General features: G+C 37.8%; 2 protein-coding genes across 3 annotated transcripts; one reads left to right on the top strand and one right to left on the bottom strand.

Moving 5' to 3' along the window:
- Window positions 1–8,693: 8,693 nt before the first annotated feature.
- Window positions 8,694–18,729, top strand: LOC121248232 (probable serine/threonine protein kinase IRE). 2 transcript variants are annotated; one of them, XM_041146631.1, is made up of 17 exons: window positions 8,707–9,376; window positions 9,492–9,559; window positions 9,704–9,880; window positions 10,017–11,390; window positions 12,349–12,521; window positions 12,641–12,887; window positions 13,279–13,371; window positions 13,461–13,601; window positions 13,702–13,794; window positions 14,759–14,957; window positions 15,056–15,141; window positions 15,597–15,685; window positions 16,922–16,973; window positions 17,061–17,117; window positions 17,200–17,358; window positions 17,712–17,792; window positions 18,136–18,729. In XM_041146631.1, the coding sequence occupies exons 1-17, from the start codon at window positions 8,917–8,919 to the stop codon at window positions 18,223–18,225; spliced, it is 3,639 nt and encodes a 1,212-aa protein (XP_041002565.1). In that variant the 5' UTR covers window positions 8,707–8,916; the 3' UTR covers window positions 18,226–18,729. The 2 variants fall into 2 exon arrangements, 1 of the variants encoding a protein (XP_041002565.1); XR_005937412.1 differs by lacking the exons at window positions 15,597–15,685; window positions 16,922–16,973; window positions 17,061–17,117; ... (1 more) ...; window positions 17,712–17,792; window positions 18,136–18,729 and having other exon boundaries at window positions 8,694–9,376; window positions 14,766–14,957.
- Window positions 18,730–20,907: 2,178 nt separating this feature from the next.
- Window positions 20,908–23,041, bottom strand: LOC121248353 (MYB-like transcription factor ODO1). The gene is made up of 2 exons (XM_041146807.1): window positions 22,732–23,041; window positions 20,908–22,024 (listed from the first exon to the last, which is right to left on the bottom strand). The coding sequence occupies exons 1-2, from the start codon at window positions 22,992–22,994 to the stop codon at window positions 21,490–21,492; spliced, it is 798 nt and encodes a 265-aa protein (XP_041002741.1). The 5' UTR covers window positions 22,995–23,041; the 3' UTR covers window positions 20,908–21,489.
- Window positions 23,042–23,747: the final 706 nt, after the last annotated feature.

Raw genomic sequence — 23,747 nt, 5'->3', positions numbered from 1 at the left:
AGAGAACACTATTGAAAACCGTTGTCATCAAGCTGTCCCACATAGATCAGGTTTTTCTTCAGATTTGGAACATGTATGACTTGCTGTAAAGTCCACACGCTCCTGTTTGGAAGTGTGATGTGCACATCACCCACTCCCACTACATCCAATGCCTCTCCATCAGCCGCATACATTTTCGCAAAATCACCAGCAACATAATTCTGCATGATTTCTCAATGTGAGCTGCTATGGAACGAAGACCCTAAATCCAACACCTAATCATCAATCGGACTGTGCACTGCAAGAAGTAAGGTATCATGAATTTCTTCTGCCACTACATTCACAACATCATCATTAGAACTTTCTTGATTCCTGCAGTTTCTCTTGATGTGGCCCAGCTTGCCACAACTCCAGCACGTGATCTGTTGCCCAAATCTCGTCTTGCTCTTCCCACTGCTCTTAGAGTTTTACTTCTCATATCCTTTACTCCTATTGTTAACAATTAGAGCCGATCCAGAACCCGATGACTCACCCAAGTCTCTTCTACGTACCTCTTCAGCATGCACCATGTCATGTATGTCATCGTAATTCAGTTTTGCCTTGATGGCTGAACTACTCACAACCATCCTTATGGCCTCCTAGCTATTTGGCAACGATGCCAAGAGAATCAATGCTCTGATCTCATCATCAAATTCAATCTCTACCGAAGACAATTGATTTGTGATCGTATTGAATTCATTCAAGTATTGGGCTACAAACATACATTCAGACATTTTTAGATTGAACAATTTCTTCATCAAGTGCATCTTATTGTTCTCCGATGGCTTTTCATACATACCTGACAAAGTCGTTATGAGATCCACTGTAATTATCTCCTTACTTACATTGTGTGCGACTGTTCTAGACAAGGTCAACCGAACAAGCCCTAAAACCTGTCCATTTAACAGGGTCCACTCACCATCAGCCATGCTCTCCGGCTTCTTTCTCAACAGTGGAAGGTGAAGCCTCTTCCTATAGAGATAATCCTCAATCTGCATCTTTCAGTACCCAAAATGAATGCCGTTGAACTTCTCGATCCCGAGTGCGTTGACTTTATCTCCAGCCATCATTCTCCTTCAGATCCGACCTTGGCTCTTGATATCAATTGTTGTGAAATGTTATGCAAACACACACAAATGATGACAAATAAAGTAAAAACAACACAATCAAGAACACGATGCACAATATACGTGGTTTAGCAAATTGCCTACGTCGACAGAACTACAAAAATCTTATTAACCAGAGAAGATTACAATCACTCAATCTCAACTCACACTCTCTAGGGCTTTTTGTTCTCTCATACAATATGCACTCACTAGACAATTGTTTCCTCTCAAAATATGCTTGAGGCCATCCAATACAAGTCTAATATGATATATTTATAGTGAGTGGCGCTGGAAACCTAATCTAGTAGAAACTGCATATTTTGCTCGAGTGGAGTGTCGAGCGCGCCTCGAGCGAACAACCAAATGAACATTTGCTCGAGCGGAATGTCGAGCGAACTTTGACTCAAGCCAACCGTCGAGCCAACTTTCAATAAATACCTTTTTCAGCTCTAAAATCAGTTTCTACATATATCCCAACATATATAGTCTCAAATGGCTGACAATTAAAGAGATATTAATCCCACTGTGCCCAATATATAATATAGCTGCATGTAGAAAACAAAGTCCTGCACTAAAAACGATCAATAATACAAGCTGGCTGTGGAGTTTCATTCTGGGTGAAAGACACTTTAGAAAGAACAGATGCTTCGCCAGGTAATTGCATGGCAAACAATTTACTTCAATGATCCAGTCCCAGAGGTGATCCTCGTTCCCTGAAAAAACCTTGGTAATTTCACTCTTCATCATTCTTTGTAATTGGCATGAAAGCCACTAGTCCGAATTCAGCCTAAAGAAACTACTCGACTGTCGGCACATAGAAAGAGGAATCAGATAATCAAGAAATTGTCTGCAGAACCTGGCATATATCCGTCTACGCTAATTAATATCATTTGTGGTCTTGAAGTTTGTCATTCTGCAAGTAGTTGTACACTCCATAAGCAATATTCCAGCAATAAACAAGGACAGTCGGTGTAAATGATGAGTATAATTAATACTTCACAAAGAATTTATAATCCCACTCTTCTGGTAGGAAAGTCTGAAAACACAAATTAGCTAATCAATTAAACCATTCAAGACACCTCATCAATTTCTCAACTTATATTTATTAGAAAATTCTACATCACATTCTTATTCCACTTTTATCCATGAAATATTGGTATTACCCCTCAACCTTTGAAATTTTCTTTAAACAAAATAAAGATCGATCCAAGGGTACTAAAAAGTGCCACATTTTACGTAATAAAATATCAATAGAATGAGAGTGTGACATATAATATTACTAGAATATTTTTTTGATAGGTTCATTACTCGTATTTGTTTGATTTTACTTTTAATCTAAGGCAAATACTAGACAAAAAAGTAAAGTTTTGAATACCGTTTCGGTCGAGGCACTGAAAAGAAATATTTCGATATTGATATCGTTTCAAAATAGTCTATATATGGATAAATTAATTATATAAATAAAAAAACTATATTCCAAAATGATAACAATATAAGTCATAAACTCAATAATTATCAACCTAAAGCTATTCCCCTAGCTTTCATTTAGCCCATACTGGCATAACATGATAATTTACACCTATGCCATTTGCCAACCTAAAACCACATATTTTCTAAACTTGAATTCGAGCATTACTTTTCAGAGCCTATGCTGTAGCATTAAATCAAATATTTGTAAATCTTTGATCAAGAATTCGAGCAGCACCTTTCCAAGCTTATGCTTTGGTATTATTCAATCAAATATAAGTAGCTAAGGTATATATTTCTAGCTTTTTATGTCGTATGCAAGTGTTTTGATATATTATGAAAATACATGAACAATTGATAACTAAACTTAACAAAAGATGCATATGTGGGTTTCTCAATTTATATATAAGCTTGTCATATAATCTTTTCAAATAAATATGATTATGTGGACCTTGATCTAAATCTAAATTAGTGGTCACTCATGTACATTGGTCTGTATTGATAGAAAATAATTCGTGACTTTTGTATTGATAGAAAAGGATCTTGATCTAAGCTTTACCCAGCTTTTATCTTAATGGGTCAATTTGTAATAATTAAGATTGACGATCTGCTTTGAGAAATAGAGTTGCAGTTGCAGTTGCGTCGCGTGGAGAAGCACAAGGCTCGAACTTACTACAAGCTTGTCTGCGATGGTGTGGAGGACCGGAGGTGGTGTCGGTGTGTTGCACTGTTGGTGGCGACACTAGGGGTTTGGTTTTTCAAAAAATACGAAATGGGTTTGGCGAAATAGTAGAAACTTGAAGAGACTCGAAAATACAAAATGAGTCTTCATTTTTAATTCTCTAGCAGAGTGATGGAACAAATTAACAAAAATGTCATGAGCTTCACTGTAATTACAAAAATTCCATGGCCCATGTCTGCTTTCAATATTTCAAATTGAAATCTTAATTTTGGTTGGTATATCGAAAATCGACTAGAATAGATCGAAATAATCAAAATTTGACTCATACAAAACTTTGCAAGATAGAAAGTGCTATTTTATAATATATTTGTGGAGTAAGTTGGTGATCAGGGCCGTACATGAATTTATTACCTTTCAGCCACATTATTATTTTTAATAAATTAGAATCATGAAAGGGTGGCCATGATCCACATACAAAGTATTAGAAATTTAGAAGCAATAAAAATAAAAAAAATAAAAAATAAAGAGAAGCATTTAATCGGTGCACGTTTCGAAGTGAATCGGTATAAATGCTGTGGATCATCGATGTTTAATGTATAAAAATCATATTTTTGCCCACAGATCGAACATTTCCATTATAAATCAATCTCCCTATTCTATACCAATATTGAGGTGCAGAAGAGTTTATTGAATAAATTATTTGGACTGAATACCAAATGAGTTTTGAGAAGAAGTAGATCAACATGTACATGAGGCCTTCTTGCCCATATTGTGAAAGTGATGTAACGTGTGAATAATAACAAACATTCTGCATCAAATTAATCATATTCAATAATTTTGGCTGAGTCATCAGGACCGTCCAATACCCTGTTGATGGGTCCCAACAAAAGCTTGGACTTGCACAAGGAAAAAGGCATTATATATTGATCGGCTTCTCTAGCTAAGGAAGGGTTAGAAAAACTGCTATACCATTTATCACTTCTTAATACTGTCACAGGACGCGATCTTTGCATGCACCCATGAAATGATGATAAAAATATTGGGCTAAAATTCAGCAGTTTGATCATATGGTGGTGAAGTTATTATTTTCGCAACCCTTTTGGCATTTTCCGACCATTGTAGTGTTTTAAAAGGATACCACAGCTAGCTAGCCTGGTTGAGAGATTGGAGGAATTCGATCATGTGACAGTAAAAAAGCAGCTTGTAGTTTCTCATGTGCTAGACAAGTTTACAGATAAGAGAGAAACCAACACATATGCATCTTCAGATAATAAAATACATAGCTAGGGCAATCCTAAAATCATAAATACACTGCAATTTTAGGTGGTAATTAGACCTCATGGTCGAAGTCGTGTTGAGAATATGAAAAAATGCATTGGGTACTGTAGAAAATAAATGAATTAATTACCAAAAGAGATGGCAGGGCCATGTGAAAATATTCATGTGCAACTACCAATAAAAGAACTAGTACATCATTTATTTAAAGGAAGTAATGTTAGGTTTAAGTTATAAATGTATCAGACTTGTATAAGTTTTTTTATAAAAATGTGGACCCATTAATAAAAGTGATTTTTTTATATTTTTCTATAATAAGATCTATTTAAAAAAAAAAAACTTATACGAAAGGACTTGTATATATCAATTTGAAGGGTGGATCTCATCCCAACCAGGTCAGTAAAACTAAAATCATCAATTAAAAAATTAAGAAAAAAAAATGAAAAAGTGGAGTAATGGATGAACAGGATGGCCTGTACGTAGGTACAGCTATAAGATTTATACATGAATCTCCTATCAGTTAGAGCAAACAGGTTGCTTGCAGTTATACAATCATATATAGACAGTAACCGTACAGCTATAGCTGAATAAAACCAGCGTACAATTAGCAAAAAGCTAAAAAGATGAACTTTTTGTGATTGGAAGATGAACCCAATAGGCCGATATCACAACGGCCCATCAATTGTGAACTTCATCAATATATATTAATCCCAGTTCGTTTCGATTTTTCCTTTTATGGCTCAACTTGGATGATCCGAATTCTTAGCTCTTTGCAACTAAGTTGAATTTCAGCAAACCACAGCAAGGCCAGTGATAGCTAAATTAAGCGTGCGGCTGCTGACATTCACCATCAGGGAAAAAACATCGAGATCTTCCCATGCCACAAGGTCCACAACTATAAACAAACAAGAAATCAATGACGCCACCTCCTAACTCAAGTCGTCACACGACACTGCATCCGCTAAAGAATTTGATGCGCTCAGCCAACGATTTTCCATCATAATTTATCACAAACTAAAAACAAGAATTCACATCTGATGCAGAGAGAACAATGCCCTCAACAAGAATGACCCCGCCCAGCCCCAACGTACAAAGCAAGAAGAAAAGCATGACTTTCATTCCTGTTCTCCTGTTTCGCTTCAATTAACCTTATCTTCTTGGCTCACAAAAGCTGGTCTTCTGTACAATCGCTCATGACTAACTAATTATCGAGGCCCTCTCGCTTTTACTTTTCCATTTCCATTTCTTCTTAATAGCACTGAGCGTGCTCACATGCATTTTGGTTTTGTAGGGTGGGATTGCCACAGGAGGTCTCATCGAGATTGGAGGTGAGCTTTTGGATATCTATTCTGGGACTTGACGTGATGAGTAAGTTTGGGTTTGGTCAGAGAGTGGGAAAGAGGGGTGCGAGGAAGATGAGGTTGTGGTTTGCTGGTGAAGGAAGATGCAGAATGGAGTGTAGCGCCATTTTCAGTTAATTGAGAATTTTATAGAAGCGTATGCGGAGTTTTGGAAACACAAACCATTTACCATACATCCACGTTCTTCCCTTCCTCTTCTATACACTCACTCATATTCACTGATGTCTCTATTGCTCTATTTTCTAACTCTTATGCAGAGATTTTGAGTTCCTCAGACAGTTCTTCTACTGTTACATCCAATCTAGTTGATGCGTTTGATGGAACACCTGCCACAACACCCATTCATTAGTCTTCTCCACTCCATGAACCTCGTTGTTCCAATCAGGTAAGTGCTCCTCATACTCATCTTCATGATTATCACTGTTTCTCTATCCTTGCCACCCTCCACGAACCTCACAATTATCGTGAGGCTCGTATTGACCCTATTTGGCAGCAAGTTATGTCTAATGAATTGAATGCTCTTGTCAAAACACATACTTGAGATCTGGTGGACTTACCTCCTAGTAAAGCTACAGTGGGATGCAAGTGGACTTATAAAATCAAAACTGAGGTAGATGGATCAATTGAACGCTATAAGGCTCGACTTGTTGCAAATGGATTCATTTAGGAGTATGAGATTGACTACGAGGAGACTTTTGCTCCTATTGCTAGACTTACCTTTGTAATTGTCACATCTATACTTGCAGTTGCTGTTGTCTAGCATTGGGAACTTTTTCAAATAGATGTTAAAAATGTCTTCCTTAATGGTGATCTCACTGAGGAAGTTTACATGCAGCCTCCACCTGACTATGAGCATCCTCCACATAAAGTTTGTTGTCTTCGTCGCACAATTTATGGGCTCAAACAGGCTCTTTGAGCATGGTTTGAAAAATTTCAGTCAGTGGTTTCTCAATAAGGCTTTTTTTTGGCCCATATGATTCTTCACTCTTTCTTCGCACTACTAGGATAGGTATTGTCCCTATTCTTCTCTATGTAGACGATATGATTATTACTAGTGACGATATTGTTAGTATTCGAGATCTTCAAACTTTTCTTAGTTAGCATTTTGAGATGAAGGATTTGGGACATCTTAACTACTTTATTAGCCTTGAAGCTACTTCGAGTTAGGATGGTTATTATCTCAGTCAAGACAAGTATGCCTCTGATTTATTTTCCAAAACTTGGTTGACAGATATCACGATAGACACTAGCCCACTTGAGTATAATACTAAGCTCTTGGCCACTGACGGTTCCCCACTTGCCGATGCAACACTTTATGGATAAATAGTTGGCAGCCTCATTTATCTTACTGTCACCAGTCCTGACATTTCATATGATGTTCATCTGGTCGGTCAATTTATGAGCGCTCCTCGATCTACCCATTTTGTTGCAGTTATTCAAATTTTACGCTACATCAAGGATACTTTGTTTCATGGTCTGCACTTCTCATCCCACTCATTGTTGGAGCTCCAGGCCTATTCTGATGCAAATTGGGCTGGTAATCCAATTGATCATGGTGTAGTAAGAAACAATCCGTTGTTTCTCGTTCTAGCATTGAGGCTAAATATCTTGCCATTGCTGACACGACATCTGAACTTTTGTGGTTACGTTGGCTTCTAACAGATATGAGTGTTCTTCAATCAATTAGTTATCCTCTTCATTGTAACAATCGTAGTGCCATCTAGATTGCGCACAATGATGTGCTTCATGAGCATACCGAACATATTGAGATTGATTGTCACTTCATCCGCCACCATCTTCAGCATGGTGTCCTCCAGTTATACTCAGTTTCTTCTAAAGATAATCTTACTAACATTTTTACAAAATCACATTCACCTAGTCGGCTTGGTGATCTTGTCCCTAAACTCTAGTTGACTTTGCCATCAAGAGTTTGAGGGGAGATGTTAGCGTATATATTTGTATTTTAAAATATACCTAGAATATTAGATCATATCCTTAATTTCTTAGAATTATGCTAGATCATATCCTTATTTTCCTGTAATTATGCTAAGTTAGAATTTTTCCTTTTAATTGTATTTCCTTATTTGTTTTGGTCATATTCCACTATATCCAAGCCTCCTTTGTATAGTTTAATACACACAGAAATACATACTTCTATGATTTTTTAGAATTCTCTCTATTTCAACAGGTTTTTGTGTAGTGTCGTTAGTTGTGTGTTATAATTGGCCTTAAAATAATCGAACACATAAAATTAAAGCTTCTCAATCCCATTATAAATAGAATAAAAAATTAATCAATTTGGATTATATGCAAGAAATTTATTTGTAAATTTGTTTCAATGACACACTGAATTGTATTTGGTTGTTAAATCAAATTCAATTCATCTCAAACAAATCATTAATGAGACATACTAAACTATCTCAACTTTTTATAAAAAAAAGTTAAACTATCTTAACCTACTTTATACGTTTCAATTTAAAAAAATTAGACTCATTTTAATAAGACACACAAAAATTATAAAAATAATAATATTTTAGATTTTTTCACCAACAATGTAGTATAATATATAAGAAAAATGCTAAATTTATTTCTCTATATATCAATTATTGATATATTAAAATTATAAAATTTAAAATTCAAAAGAAAACTAAAATCTTATAATTAAATTGTAATTACACTCTACTCAATATAACTATCGTCTCTTGTATAAACGACGTCCTGTTTCCGTGGAAGGGCAACGTGTACGGACAGGAATTGAAAAAGATTCTGTGTGGGACCCATACCAAACCCACGGAGCATAGTCCACTCACAAAACAATCTTAGCGGGAAGCACGTTTTGAAACTGAACCCACCGAGACCCGCTTTCGTGTCGCCCTCTAACCCACCTTCCTTCCCGCGAAAATCTCTCTCTGACTCTCCGAACGCGTCCTCCCCATCCCTCATCCTCAAATATCACTCCCATACAGCCCTTGAAATTATGCAATGAAGGACCCCAACCCGATCCCTCATGTCCGACCCGCCTCATCCTCCTCCTCCTCTAGCTCCTGCGACGACGTCGTCTTCCTCCCCACCCGCAGCGGCTCCTCCTTCCTCCCGAGCCAAGCTCCGCAAGATCCCTCACATACCAATCCGCGGTTCCCCCAACCATGAATTCACTACGCAAAGCGATGAAGATTTAGATGAAGGACAAGAAGAAGATGAGGATGAGGAGAAAGAGGAGGGCGACGACGACAATGACAACCCCGACGTATCAGACCCCGTCGATTCCGATGCGCCGGTGCTCCTTGCTTCCTTTCTGGGGCTCAACCGCATTCGTACTCGCTCCGCTCCTTCTCCGCTCAGGTTTTCGTCATCCATCGGTGCGCCTTTAAATTTGGGAGACGATTCGATCAATACTACGGCCGCCGTCCCGCCCGCGACCAAATTGTCCAATTTGCATCACCGTACATCCTCGTTGTTAGAGCAAGGTGCAGATCGCTTTGACAACAAATTTCAACTTTTTGTTAAAACCTGGATTAATTCTGTCTCGGAAAAAGAAAATGAAAGTTAACTGGTTTTTTATATATTTATAACTATATGTAGAGAAAAAGGTTCAATGGAGTGAATCGAGATCGCTGAGAGCCCCATTGCCACTCAATCCGAGTTTGGAGGTAATGAATTGTTAATGAATAATACTGCTGTTTTTCTAAAAGAAAAAATTGTTTTCAATGTCTACATATTATTATTTATTTTGGGTTTGTTGGGAGAATATAGATAGCTCAGGTTTATGGCATTGAGGTGTTTTGTATATACAGGCTAATCATGCGGCCCTTGCCAAGGAAATTCAATCCCCGCGTTTCCAGGCGATACTGCGTGTTACAAGTGGGCGTAAGAAGAGAACCCCTGATATCAAGAGCTTCTCCCATGAACTCAACTCCAAAGGGGTTCGACCATTTCCAGTTTGGAAGTCTCGTGCATTCGGGCACATGGAGGTATGTGTATGCATTGTTGGATTAGTTATTAAGGAGAAAAAAAAAATGTTTGTTCCCCATGGATGCCCAATTATTATTCTTGTTGCCATCTCTAACACATTTCAATATATTTACTTTCCTCTAATTTTCCATATAGGAGATTATGTTGGCAATAAGGGCAAAATTTGACAGGTTAAAGGACGAAGTTAACTCAGATTTAGGTGCATATGCTGGAGATTTGGTGGGTATACTAGAGAAGACTTCAGGGTTTCACCCTAAATGGAAAGAGGACTTGGAGGATTTATTGGTCACTGCACAGCGCTGTGCGAAGATGTCTTCTAGTGAATTTTGGGTAAAGTGTGATGCCATTGTTCAGAATTTGGATGACCGGCGTCAGGAGCTACCTATGGGAATCCTCAAACAAGCCCATACACGACTCCTTTTTATCCTCACTCGGTGCACCCGGCTTGTGCAGTTCCAGAAAGAGAGTGGTTATGAACAAGAACACATTCTGGGACTTCACCAACTCAGTGATCTTGGAGTTTACTCAGAACAAGTTTTTCGGGCTACACGGCAGGACCTTTCTGGGCGATTGGGTGGGAAGGAATTGAATAAGAAGCAGACAAAGAAATCGCATGGGCAGGAAAAAGGCAGCCAGATTAAGAAGCAAGTTCTAGTAGATCAAGATATTAGTAGTGGAGCTGATGGCGTGGAAGTTGACACTGCCAGAAGTGCTGATTCATCTTCAAGCAGCTTTAGAATGTCATCTTGGAAGAAACTTCCAGGTGCTGCGGAGAAAAATCGGAAAGGCCCTGATGCTGTTGATGCACCCTCCAAGGATAAACCGGATCAGGGGCAACTTAAGGATGCAAAACAAACTCGTGGAGGTTACCATATTGAAAACGTGGATACTCCATTATGCCACCCTGAATATTCAGAGGCTTCTGTAGGTTTACAAACACTGGGACTCTGGGATCAGCAAAATGTTATATATGAGAATTCAATTATCTGTCGTATCTGTGAAGTCGAAATACCAACTGTCCATGTAGAGGAGCACTCTCAAATATGTACGGTTTCTGATAGATGTGACTTGAAAGGCTTAACTGTTAATGAGCGGCTCGAAAGAGTTGCCAAAACTCTGGAAAGGATCCTGGAATCTTGGACGCCAAAGAGCACACCTGGAAGCACTGATACTCCAAGACGAAGTTTTGAGGTTGCTAGAGTGTCTACTTCAAGCATGCACGACTTAGATGACATGTCACCGAAGCATAACAATTTGTCTCATCAATGCTGTGAAGACATTCTTGATGTTGCTTCCGATGTTCATAACAACTTTGTCATGGATGACCTGAACGTTTTGCCTGAATTATCATGTCAAGCTCGTCCTAAAATGACACCTGATGAATTCACAAAATCCTCGCCAGCTGGAAGCTCGACACCAAGATCACCATTAGTAACGCCACGAACTAGCCAGATTGAATTGATTTTGAGTGGACGGAGAACACTATCAGAGCTTGAGAATTATCAGCAGGTATGCATGCAACTGATAAATTAACATTTCCATGCATATTACAATCCCGCTGTGTGTGTTTTTTTAGACTATTTATCTTCAGCAATCAACGCTTAGCTTTCTTTTTCTTCATTAAATAACATTTTCCTTCGTTACACTCCAATTTCTGTTTTGTATTGTTAAGCATCTTTAATAGATTTTCATCTTACTTAGCCTTTTATATAAAGAAAAACACTAGAGACAAAGGAATCCTACAAAGGGGATCCCACAGATGTGGCACACTGCCACGTCTCCCACTTCTTCTTCTTCTTTCTTCCTCTCCCCTGCATCTCCCCTCCCCTCCTCCCCCTTTCCCTCTCTTTCTCCCCCCCTCCTCGTGCCCGCTATGGAGGTCGAGGACCACCTCAGGGTGGACAGAAGTTTCCAGCGATCCAAGCGATACCTCCGGCAGGGACATGGAGCTCACGGTAGTGCCGTGCACCGTGTCATGGTCGAGGGCCGCTGTCAGTTGGCTTTGGTGGTCGGGAACCACCCCTGAGCCAGCAGAAGTTTCTGACGGTCCAAGTAGTGACCGCCAAAGGGGACACAGAACTCACGGCAGTGCCGTGGGCTTGTCGTGCATGGCTTGCATGGTCGGCGGCTGCCTCAGGAACCTCCCCGGGCGCCCCGGGGGGGGGGGGGGGGGGGGGGGGCGCTGGGGGGAGAATGAGGGAGGAAAAAAAAAAAGAGAGACGTGCCACCAAAGGGATCCTTTTGTGTATCTAGCAACCCTCTTATATAAATTATTATAATTCATGGAATTCTTTTAATATATTGTTTTGATGATTAACATGTAGGTTTTAATAACATTACTGGTAGAGCTAGTTCGATTATCTGGATTTTTAATGATGGAAATTCTTTGAAACTGTTTTTGCTGTTATTCTTATATATACACTGTTTTGCTGTGACTTTCATTTGTTAATCAAATCATGAATGACAGATAAACAAGTTGCTGGATATTGCTCGTTCTGTTGCAAGTGTAAACAATTGTGACTACGGTGCGTTGGAGTGTATGATTGACCGACTAGAAGACCTAAAATATGCCATCCAGGACAGAAAGGTGGATGCCCTTGTTGTAGAGACTTTTGGAAGACGTATAGAGAAACTATTGCAGTGAGTCAAGTTTTCATGTTAGACCATATCCCCAGTTATCCATGCATTGTGTCTAGTCCAGCGTCTCTACATATGATCCCATTGCTCTAATTTCGTGTTTGTCATCCTGAAATTTACAGGGAGAAATATGTAGATCTTTGTGGGCAAATAGAAGATGAAAAAGTAGACCCAAACGCCATTGTTGACGAAGAAAGCTCGATGGAAGATGATACAGTCCGTAGTCTACGTGCAAGTCCTATTGATCCATGTTCTAAGGACCGGACATCAATAGAAGACTTTGAAATAATAAAACCAATTAGTAGAGGGGCATTTGGACGAGTGTTTCTTGCCCGAAAAAGAGCAACTGGTGACTTATTTGCTATAAAGGTCAGCATCCCTACCGACCTGAAATGGCTGAAAAAGAGGAAGTTAATAGGATAGGCTTTTATTGATTCTGTAATTGGACATAACTGCCTAGCCACCATGCAGTAGTACGATTAAGGGTATATATGTATCAAGGACGGACCAAAATGTTTCTCTTTGATTTCTCGAAGACTTGTGAATTCAGTGCGTCAGCTCTAGGAGATTTTTTAATGCATGATTTAGCTAGTAGTTCGAAACTTCAAATAGACGAGTCATTGCATCTTTCTACGTTCATTAGGATATTTGTTACTGCGTGTGTATTCACATGGTCTGAAAGTGTCAATTGCTTGCATATGGTTGAGACTTGAGGCAATCTTTATCTCAAAGTCTCTTATACGTTCTAAATATTGTACAGGTTTTAAAGAAGGCTGATATGATCCGCAAAAATGCCGTTGAAAGCATTTTGGCGGAACGCAACATCCTTATATCACTTCGCAATCCCTTCGTGGTAAGCAGGTCCCACAATGTATAAATCATTGAGACTGCATTTTACAGAGATATATACTTCTAATGTGTATGTAATGTGATGACGGACAGGTCCGATTTTTCTACTCCTTTACATGCAGGGAAAATCTTTATTTGGTAATGGAGTATTTAAATGGTGGAGATCTTTACTCTTTGTTGAGAAATCTGGGCTGCTTGGACGAAGACATGGCCCGTGTATATATTGCAGAAGTTGTAGGGACATTCATACATCCTTATTTGTTTTATATTTGCATAGAATCTATCTCGGCTCACAAGTAGTACAACTGTACAAGTTATGTTTTTTTTTCCTCAGATTCTTGCCTTGGAGTATTTGCATTCTTTAAATGTTATTCATAGAGACTTGAAGCCAGACAACTTGTTGATTGGTCAAGATGGTCACATCAAGGTCAGTAGTTTGCATTTAAGCTCAATTAATACAAATTGGCAATAGTTAATATTTCTGGCGTTTTATAAGACAATGTAGGTTTATAGAATCTGATAATTTTATTAAGAGCTGCTCATATAAAACTTAATTGATATGACCTGAAGTATGCTTAAAACTAATTGATACAATGCACAGAGAGATGTTGGTCCTAAATTATTTCGAATAGGGTAGTGCTACGTCTATTGATATTGGATTCCGATTCTGGATCCCAAGATGTTTATTTTTTTCATACATTTTCTTAATTATTAAATAAATAATAATTATTATTATAATAATCGAGACCTCAGGACTCATATCAATTTCCTTTCGAAAAACCTGACTCAATCTGACCTTTTCAGCATGTAAGGTACGTTGCGGAGATTCAAGATGAAATATTTCCGTCAAATAATTAACTCGTTTTTTTCATTATTGAATTTCTATCTTCACCTACCTCTATATTTGAAGACGAGCAGTTTTCCTCTCATCCAAGAAAGCTACTTACGTAATATGTTTGACTTCTAAGGCATATATGTGGGAGTCGCATTGATCTGAATAAAGACGCTACCTTCAGCTCCTTTCGTTTTTTTTTTAATGTTTCTTGTCTTTTAATTTATTCGTGGAGAAGTATGTGTTCTATTTTTCTACATTTAGTACTTGTTTGGATTGATAGTTTAAATGAAATAAATTATGATGATTTTAGATGATTTGAATAAAATATTATTATAATATTATTTTTTAATATTATTATTATTTTAAAATTTAAAAATTTAAATTATTTATTATATTTTAGATAAAAATTTAAAAAAATTATAATAATAATATGAAATGAATTAGAGCAATTCTCAATCCAAACCGGCTTAAATTTTATATTTCTCCTTTTCTATTGTATTTATGCTGCGAAGTTTTTATGTTTCTTCTCACAAATTTCTAATCCCTTCTGTTACAGTTGACAGATTTTGGGCTTTCAAAGGTTGGCCTTATTAACAGCACAGATGACTTGCGTCCATCGGTCAGTCGTACTGGTTTTCTTGGAGATGATGATCTAAAAAGTCAATCTTCAATGAAAAGAGAACAGCGCCAAAAGCAGGAAGTTGTGGGCACTCCTGATTATTTGGCACCCGAGATACTTCTTGGCATGGGACATGGTTAGCAATTTATCTGCTGATTAGATATTATATCATCTACTGACAAACAACGTTCTTCAGTTCGGCCTTATTATTTTCCCACACTGTTCTTCTTGAAGGTGCAACTGCAGATTGGTGGTCTGTGGGTGTAATTATTTTTGAGATGCTTGTAGGTGTCCCACCATTCAATGCTGAACATCCACAGGTAGGCTATCTGTACACAATCGTCACCAGATTGAGAACTATGGCATCGATTTATAGGGTTTCTTTACAGTAAACAGATTCCCAAAAGTTGAAATATTACGTACAATCAGTTTTGTGCCATTCATTTTAGTTATTTGTTTTTTTTTTCTCCTAACAAAGAAATTTACTTCCCTTTCTTTTCTTCCCAAATCTTCTTTTGCATTTCGGTACATATCTTAGCACTGTAACCATGACTTTATTGCTGTTGTAGGTCTTCCGTTGTTTGTTCTTTTTGTACTGTAACCATGACTTTATTGCTCATAAAAGACTAAAGTTAACTCTTTACAAAACCATATATTTACTTCTTTATAAATGGACTCTTTTGAAACTTAAAACAGCGATTACAGCATTTAGTGTTATATATAATTATGGGTCTAGAGTATGCAATTGTTACCAATGAATTCTCTTTATTTGCAGCAAATTTTTGACAATATAATAAACAGAGATATTCCTTGGCCCAAGATACCTGAGGAGATGAGCTATGAAGCGTATGATTTGATTGACAAGTAAGACTTATAATTGGCTTGTGCTGCATTTCCTGAGTGTACAAAATCTTAGGGTACTGTTGTAATATCTGTGATTTCTTCTCCCAAGTTTTATGGGCTTGTCTTGTTATCTGAAGAGAATTGTCAAGTGCCTTTCGAAAGTCTTGTTTTCCAAATCAAAATGACTCTGTTTCTTCCTAGGTTATCTCGTCAGTCATTAGAACTTTTTTCCTCATGCTTAGTGCTACTCAGTAGCTGCCTTGCAGAGATTCTACTGTTACTACTATAGGCTACTTCTCAATCGTTTCTCCTCAGAATATCTCAATAATGAATGTGGCAGATTTTCAGAGATTCCTCATGTTCATTATGCAATCAAAACTGAGACGCTATTGAAGTTAATAGTGCAAACCATTGAGTTAGAGCGACTATGAAGGAGAATAAACATTTTTGGGCAATCCTAGGAATTCCGCTGGAGGATCCCGTTCCATTTTTATTTTTATGTTTTAATTTCTTAGTTTTTTTATGCAGTGATTAAGAAAATGTTGTTTAATAATAATATTTTTTTTCACATCATTTTTATAACACTTTTAAATATTTAAAAAAAAAAGAAAAAAATTTACAATATCATTAAATAACATTTTCTTAATTACTACGTAAAAACAAACTAAAAAATAAATTTTTTTTTGAAACGGGATCTCCACCCTATCATTTTCCAACATTTTTATTTTATTATGCGTTGTGATGCTACTGTTACTCATGGGCTTTTCAATCAATTTTGTATTTTCTTGGCCTAAGAAAAACGCTAACTGTGGTCATCTTATAAAATTTACCACTGGAGAAGTATCAATCTTAGCTGTTCAACATTGCCTCGATATTTGGTGTGACTTGCATTGTTGCTGGAATATGCAGTCTTAGCCCATTACAGCACCCATACAAAGCATATAACCTACTCCAGGTCTGCTATTGCCCATCAACCTAGGAAACTGTCGCCGCTAAAATCAAGTGCTTGGCTAATAAATTGCTAACCTAACTCATCTAGCACACTACTAATCCAAGTTTAAATTTTTTACATGATAATTTCCCAAATAGTCTGATTGCCAGTTGCTTCTTGGTTACTTTCTATGGCTGGAAGTGGCTGCTACATTACCTAGACCGGTATATTAGTTATGTTATTGATTTGTCTTGTGAAGCCTGCTTCTAATCTGGAATTAGGAAACTTCTTCTCTTCGTATTACCCTAGATTGCTTTCCATTTCAGATTTTTGACTGAAAATCCAGTGCAAAGACTAGGAGCAACAGGAGCCAAAGAGGTAAATTTTTAAAGGCCAATCGGCATAATCTTATTTGTTAGTCACGGTGATGATAAAAACTAAGGAGAACCTTGACCTTCCTGGCAGGTGAAGCAACATTCTTTCTTCAAGGATATTAACTGGGACACACTTGAAAGGCAAAAGGTCCTTTCATCTGACTTAGTTGGTTTTAAAGATAACTATTGACAAAGATGTGATTTTTAAAAGTACTCTTAATTGGCGGCAGGCTATGTTCATACCAACAGTAGAAGCGCATGATACAAGTTACTTTATGAGCCGATACATATGGAATCTAGAAGATGATCATAGAGTTGGAGGTTGTGACCATGATGACCTGAGTGAAACATGCAGCAGCAGATCATTCAGCAATGAGCATGATGAAGATGTAGGCTTGCTTCCTATATGTGATCTTGTATGTCTATGCACTGTGGCTTTCAATAGGCCAAAGGGTGACCCTGATTCCAGTTGATATCAGTGGCTCTCATAGCAGACCAAGTTGTGATGAAATAATTATCAAAATGCTTACAAAATATACTTAGCTGTGCAACGACGTAATTTAATTTTAGAAACCCAAATTCATAAGGAATTGTGTGGAGTCACAGCTTGGTCAAATCCAAATATCTAAGTGAAGCTGAAGATCCTAAGAAATTATTAGCAAACTTGTACGAGCTGTCTTTTTTATCCACTTACCATCGTGTCATTATATGATGTTCTTACCATTATATGTCTGTGAACCAGGGTGATGAATGTGGTAGTCTGGCAGACTTCAATTGTCCAACCCTTGCAGTGAATTACTCATTTAGTAATTTCTCGTTCAAGGTAAGATTTCCCTCACCTAGGTATTCTCCTTTGATCATCAGGGAACATCAGATGTGCATGAAAATGAAACTTTTGCATTTTGCTTATGTCTTTTTCAACATGAGCCGAGTATATTTATGTACTATGTGATAGGGGTTTGAAAACTTTACTTATATATTATTCTGGTGTTCTGGGAGTTGATTTTCAATACTTCTCATTTTCAATATTAGTGAAGAGTTTTATATTCCCTTCCCTGCATTCATAAACTTATATTTTAGCATTACAGGAAAGAAATATGTTGTTTTCATTCTTAGCGTTCTGTCTAAACTATGGAACTTTTGATAAATGCTTCCTGTGTTCTCAGAACTTGTCTCAGCTGGCCTCTATCAATTTCGATCTTGTTGTGAAGAACACCAAGGAATTGCCAGAAGCCTCCAAATCATCCATTCCATGACCATTTCCATGGTTACTTTGCAATCCTTTTGATTTCACCTATGAGGCATCAAGTCATCTTTTGCTTTTTGCTTAGCTTTCATCACCTTTCATGGAATCGGTCTGTATTTAATTTTTGGAGGAGGAAAATCTTCAACTTTAAGAGTTCAAGGAAAGGCTCATCTGATCTGATATGCCTTTTATTTCTAGAATAGCAGTTGTTCTTCCTGATGGCAAGGATATGTCTAAGTCTCCGTCCATACTGACCAGCTTATTGCTAGATAAAAGAAGCCGGTACGGTTCTTCTCTTACTTTTACTGTATGTATCATTCGGTCTTCCATTTTAAGAATTGCAGTTCTATTGAGAGAAAGCCATAGGTTTTCCATCACCCCCTGCGCATACAATAGGAGATTACAAATAATGACTTGCCGCATGGATTTTTCTTGGTGATGTATTTGTTGTTCTCAAGACCAGATATCTAACAAGAGAGTCATCAAAATTTAATATGATTGCTATATTCCTCAATCCTAGCCTCTACATTCATAAAAAAGGTCACATTGTCGCTCAATCCTAGATTGCTGGTGAAGACTGTTCTTTTGCTTATGCTCTCATGGTTCTTGAGGACATGTTACTGCTTTTATGGGATGCTTCCTGAAACATATTTTGGCAACATATGTAAAAACCCAACACTTACCGGAAAATAAGAACATGGTGTCGTTCAGAAGCTCCACAAAATATGAATGACACCTCAGCGTGCCAATTACTCTGTTTCAGGGCTCTACAAAATATGAAGTACACGAAAGTTATATTCAGGGCAAAATATGAAGAACATGATGTCACTCATTCACAATACCCAAACACTTTCCCGCGGGCCCCCCGATTTCATTTCATTTTACTCTTTAGAAGGATCGAGCTATAGAATGCTGTAACATTACCCAATGAAAATCCGAAACCAAACCAACGATGTGATTTGGCGTTTTACTTTCACTTTACTCTGCACAAAGATTTCAAATGGTGGATTATATTGTTGTGGTCATTCAAATTCAAGGCCGGTTTTATCTTATCAGCTGCTGTAACATTGTTGCTAGTTTGGCGGTGAAGTGGAAGTGCGAGTAGTATAGTATCATTTGGATAACTGACAAATTGCCCATGCATATGTCAGAAATAATGTCACCGATATTGTACCTAGATGTTAATGAAATGACAAATTGTTCTCACGCGTATCATGCATACTGATCAATTTTAAAACTTACGGTACTTTTTCATCATTTTGTGACCCTTTTTCAAGGTTTTTTTTTTTTTTTTCAATGATATCAGGATTTAGGTTGGATTGTCTTCCTATGCATTCTCTTTGTGGCTTTAGCAAACTTAGCTTTCTCCTTTCGTTATCTTCGACTTCCATCACACTTATTGATGCGGTAAATTTTAAGTGGCTTCGTGTCATCAAACATCAGCAACATAATTACTTACCAAATAAAGAAAGCAATTCAACCATCATTCATCTACTTTTTATTCCTTTGTCTCGTCTTCTCTCTAGAAAGAGAAGCCCTTCCTTCTTTCTAAAAATTTCAAATTACTCCAAGTGCCTCTGCTGAAAGGAGGGTTAGAGCTGTGTGAATATGTTTTCCACCTTCCTGTCTATCTCCATTTCCTTTCCACTACCATTGTGTGAATATGCTTCTATGGTAGTGTTTTTTTTCCTCTCATCCCATCCATCGGTTTGATTTCTTCAGATCTACTGCACTCCGACCACCATCAGTCAACACGCACCCCACCACACAACCCTACTGCCGTCGATCTACTGGGACAACGCGGAACTGTGCCAAAAGTGTTGGCGTGTGACCCTCATGCGCATGGTCTTTATTCGCCGCCATGCCCTGACGACTCCGCTGGCTACACGCGTCGTACTAGCAGATTCCCTACCTTACGATCTTTTAGATTTGCCCCACCTCACCTCCCAACCATCGGCGACACAAAAAGATAGATGATCCGCCGCAAATTAGTCCATCCGATACAGGTCTTTCACACGAAGGGTGAGAAAGACGTGGCTAACTCGACAGAGGAATGAGCTATCGGAAGGGAAGGAGAGCGATTATTGCTTTCCCTAATCGATGATCTTGAAAAAAGGACTACGAATCTTTCCAAAAAATATCTCAAGACAACAAATTGTAGTGCACCCACAGCTTATACTGCCTCTAGCGGTGGCTTACTTAAAAACCATATTTTAAGATAGTGCCCTCTTTGTAGGGCATGGGTGGAGACCAATAAATTGATCTCAAAACCAGTTTCATTTTCCTTTTTACCATCACTTTTGCACTGTGGTTATTTTACTGGGGTGTTTATTAGGAAACTCCACCCTCTCCTAATGTATCTATCATCTTTTGATTTTCTAATGAAATTTGCTTGCTTAGAAAAAAAAAAAAAACCATCATTCCTCTAGGGAATAACGAGCAGCTATGTTTCATTGATTCACATGTATCTTGTTGTAAACTGGAGTATTACATAATTAAGATCATTGCTAGGCCACAAAAGTAGTGCATGCCCATTCATATTTGGGTTACTTTTTGTGGCTAAAACTTGGTCGTTTCACCAATAACATGACAAGCATGACCTGAAAGCAATGCGCACAAAAGTTGGGCAATTTGAGCGTCTTCCAATACTGACTCGGTCATTAATATTTGAAGGGCAAGAAATACTTAAATGCATGATGCCACTGCAAATAGAGATAAAAAAGTACACGATATTCCTGGGATCAACTCAGGATTATTCCCTACTTACTCGATCTTATTTTAGTAATTCGTGCTATAGCGTTAATTATACACATGATTCTTACATGAGAGCAATATCATTTACATACATATTGGGGTCCTGTGCTTCAACCACACAACTCTTTTGAGTGGGGGGAGCTTTTGGTAAGTAGCATTGCATCTTCTAAAATCTGAAAAGAACAACATGCTATATATATAGGTAGCATATCTGCATTAATATCCTATGCAATTAGAAACCCTAGATTGCCTCCAATCAGTCCAGTACCACCGCATTATTAGCTACATTTAGTTTGAAAGATAGGCAATATCCTTGCGTATCCATATCCATAATATATAGGCATACCCATATCCTTGAAGTGACTAACCAACCAGAATTGTTGTAGGCTTTCTAATTGCATAAGTTTCTGTGATCTCTAAAACTTTCTCAAATAAATGAAAACGAAATTGGAAAGTGGAAGCAGAACCAAAAAGTGCCCCACTTTTGAACCCCTTGGTACCTTTTGAACCTCTTCATGAGTCAGTGTTTGCCACCCATGTCTAGAGAGTTCATGTCCATTTCACTGAACAGACCAAGCCCAAAATCTTCTCCAAAATCCTTGCATGAGTTCAATAACCATTCGGAGTTATCCTCTGATGATGGCAATCCAAAGTTACTGCAGCTCTCTGATCTAGTGCCTGAGAGGTTCCAGAATGAATCATCTACAAATGTCTCGGACCAGATGTAACTCATCAAGAGGTCGTCGTCTCCGGGGTTCGACCATCGAAGAGACTGATCAGCGGTGGAGGGATTTCCAGTTGGGGCATTAGAATTATCACTGGAGGAGACATGGTGATCATCTACTTTTGGTGAATTCTGACTAGTGACTTCGACATGATCTCTTTGATCATTAGCGTGACATAAGTCTTGTGGGGTGTTGGCCTCTTTATGAAGAGGTTCATGCGTAATTGGATCAATACCCATTTTGATAAGCTTTTTCTTGATGTGGGTGTTCCAATGATTCTTGATCTCATTATCGGTTCTTCCGGGTAATCTTGCAGCAATTTTGGACCACCTAAAGAACATGAAAGTGTAACAGTATTTTAAGGAGAGAAATTAAAGGGAAGCGAGAAAGAGAAACACCTACTTTATTAAAGAACATGTTCTCCATTGGTATTGTTATTGTTATAAGCTAGCACTTCTACTTTTTTAGGGCCATAATGATCATCTGTTATCATCCACTCTCACTACTATAAAATCAAACTTCTTTGTACCCATATGATCATAAACTTCAAAAAATAATAAGGGGCTTTTGGACGTACATGCATCCCGCACTATCTCCGACCATATTCCTAGCTTTTCATTCACGTGTGTACAGATACATATGTGCTGTAAAAAACCTAGTTCTTTTGCTCGCTTCTTTGGATTGAAATCAAAATTTTCTTCTGTGAATATATACAACCATGGAAAATGAAAATAAATCGGCATTATGAATGCATTGGAAAACGAAAAATAAGTCAGCAGTTGGGCATATCAATGCAACATAACGTTATCATCTTTACTTCATGTTTTCATAATCACATTCCAACAAGTCGAAATTTAAGGTTTTCTAGCTGGTGATCTCTTGCTAGTCTGATCAGTTTTCTTCGCATGCATGCATGTGTTTCCACACAACTAGATCACGTGGTTAAAGCTGACGGCCAAAGTTTTCAGATTTAACCGAAAAAAACAAAAAACTAAGTGTAATCACAAAGATCATGAGAAGAAATTAGATGGCAGCACCTATTGCCAAGACGGGCATGAAGATCAATAACAAGTTGTTCCTCGTCTTCATTGAGAAGGCCTCGCTTCAAGTCCGGCCGGAGGTAATTAGTCCAGCGGAGACGACAACTCTTGCCACAGCGGCAGAGTCCAGCGAGCTTGGGGATGGCACGCCAACAACATTGGCCGTGGGTGAGGATGAAATTGACCAATTTCTTATCCTCCTCAACTGTCCATGGCCCTTTCTTCACTCCAAGCTTGTCACAGCAAGGTTGCCTACCCATCACTACTTGTCTAGAGCCTAGTAATCCACCAACTTTAGGAGGACCCAAGCCCCACTCCACCCACCTTTATATACATGAGGAGGGGAATTACCTTTCTTTAATTGGGAGAAATCAAATGTCTATTTTGGAGGTTAGCCAGTCTCCAACTCGTTTTGTGCATGTCATTATTCTCATCAAAATATTTAAAAATTATTCTTACTAAAGTCTTTGCAAATTAAGTCATGACATATATAATGATGTCTACTAACAATGTTATTCATAAGTCTTTTATTCACCAGGAATATTTCTGTGATTATCAATGCAGTGTTTATAGTAAAAACTCGATGTATTTGGCACAAGAAAAAAAAAAGGAAGTTGATAAAGGAAGTCCAAATACTTGTTTGACATTAGATATTTTTCTGAAATATATATATATATATATATATATTATATAAAAGTCATGCATTTTGCATGGAGAAGTATGTCAAATGTACATGTGATTATATAGATGAAGCTTAGATATTGACAAGAGACTCGATCGGCCTAGAAATTCCAAAAGTCGGAGCCAGTTAAGGATCAAATGTCATTGTAAAACGAATTAAAAAGCTTTCGTAGTCCTTGTAAATACCATTCATAGAATTGATTGGGATTAAGAGACTTTCGCGTAATGTGGAAGAATAAACATTGTATATTTGTTTGGTGTTGGGTCTCAATCCGTTTATAAATTGTTGAGCTCGTGACGTAAAGAGGAGCTGTGGTCATGAAAAGAAATTA

The sequence above is a fragment of the Juglans microcarpa x Juglans regia genome, chromosome 2D, assembly GCF_004785595.1.
Source record: "Juglans microcarpa x Juglans regia isolate MS1-56 chromosome 2D, Jm3101_v1.0, whole genome shotgun sequence".
Classification (NCBI taxonomy): Eukaryota; Viridiplantae; Streptophyta; class Magnoliopsida; order Fagales; family Juglandaceae; genus Juglans; species Juglans microcarpa x Juglans regia.
Note: the sequence above shows the minus strand (reverse complement) of the source record. Positions and strands in the feature narration are given on the sequence as shown.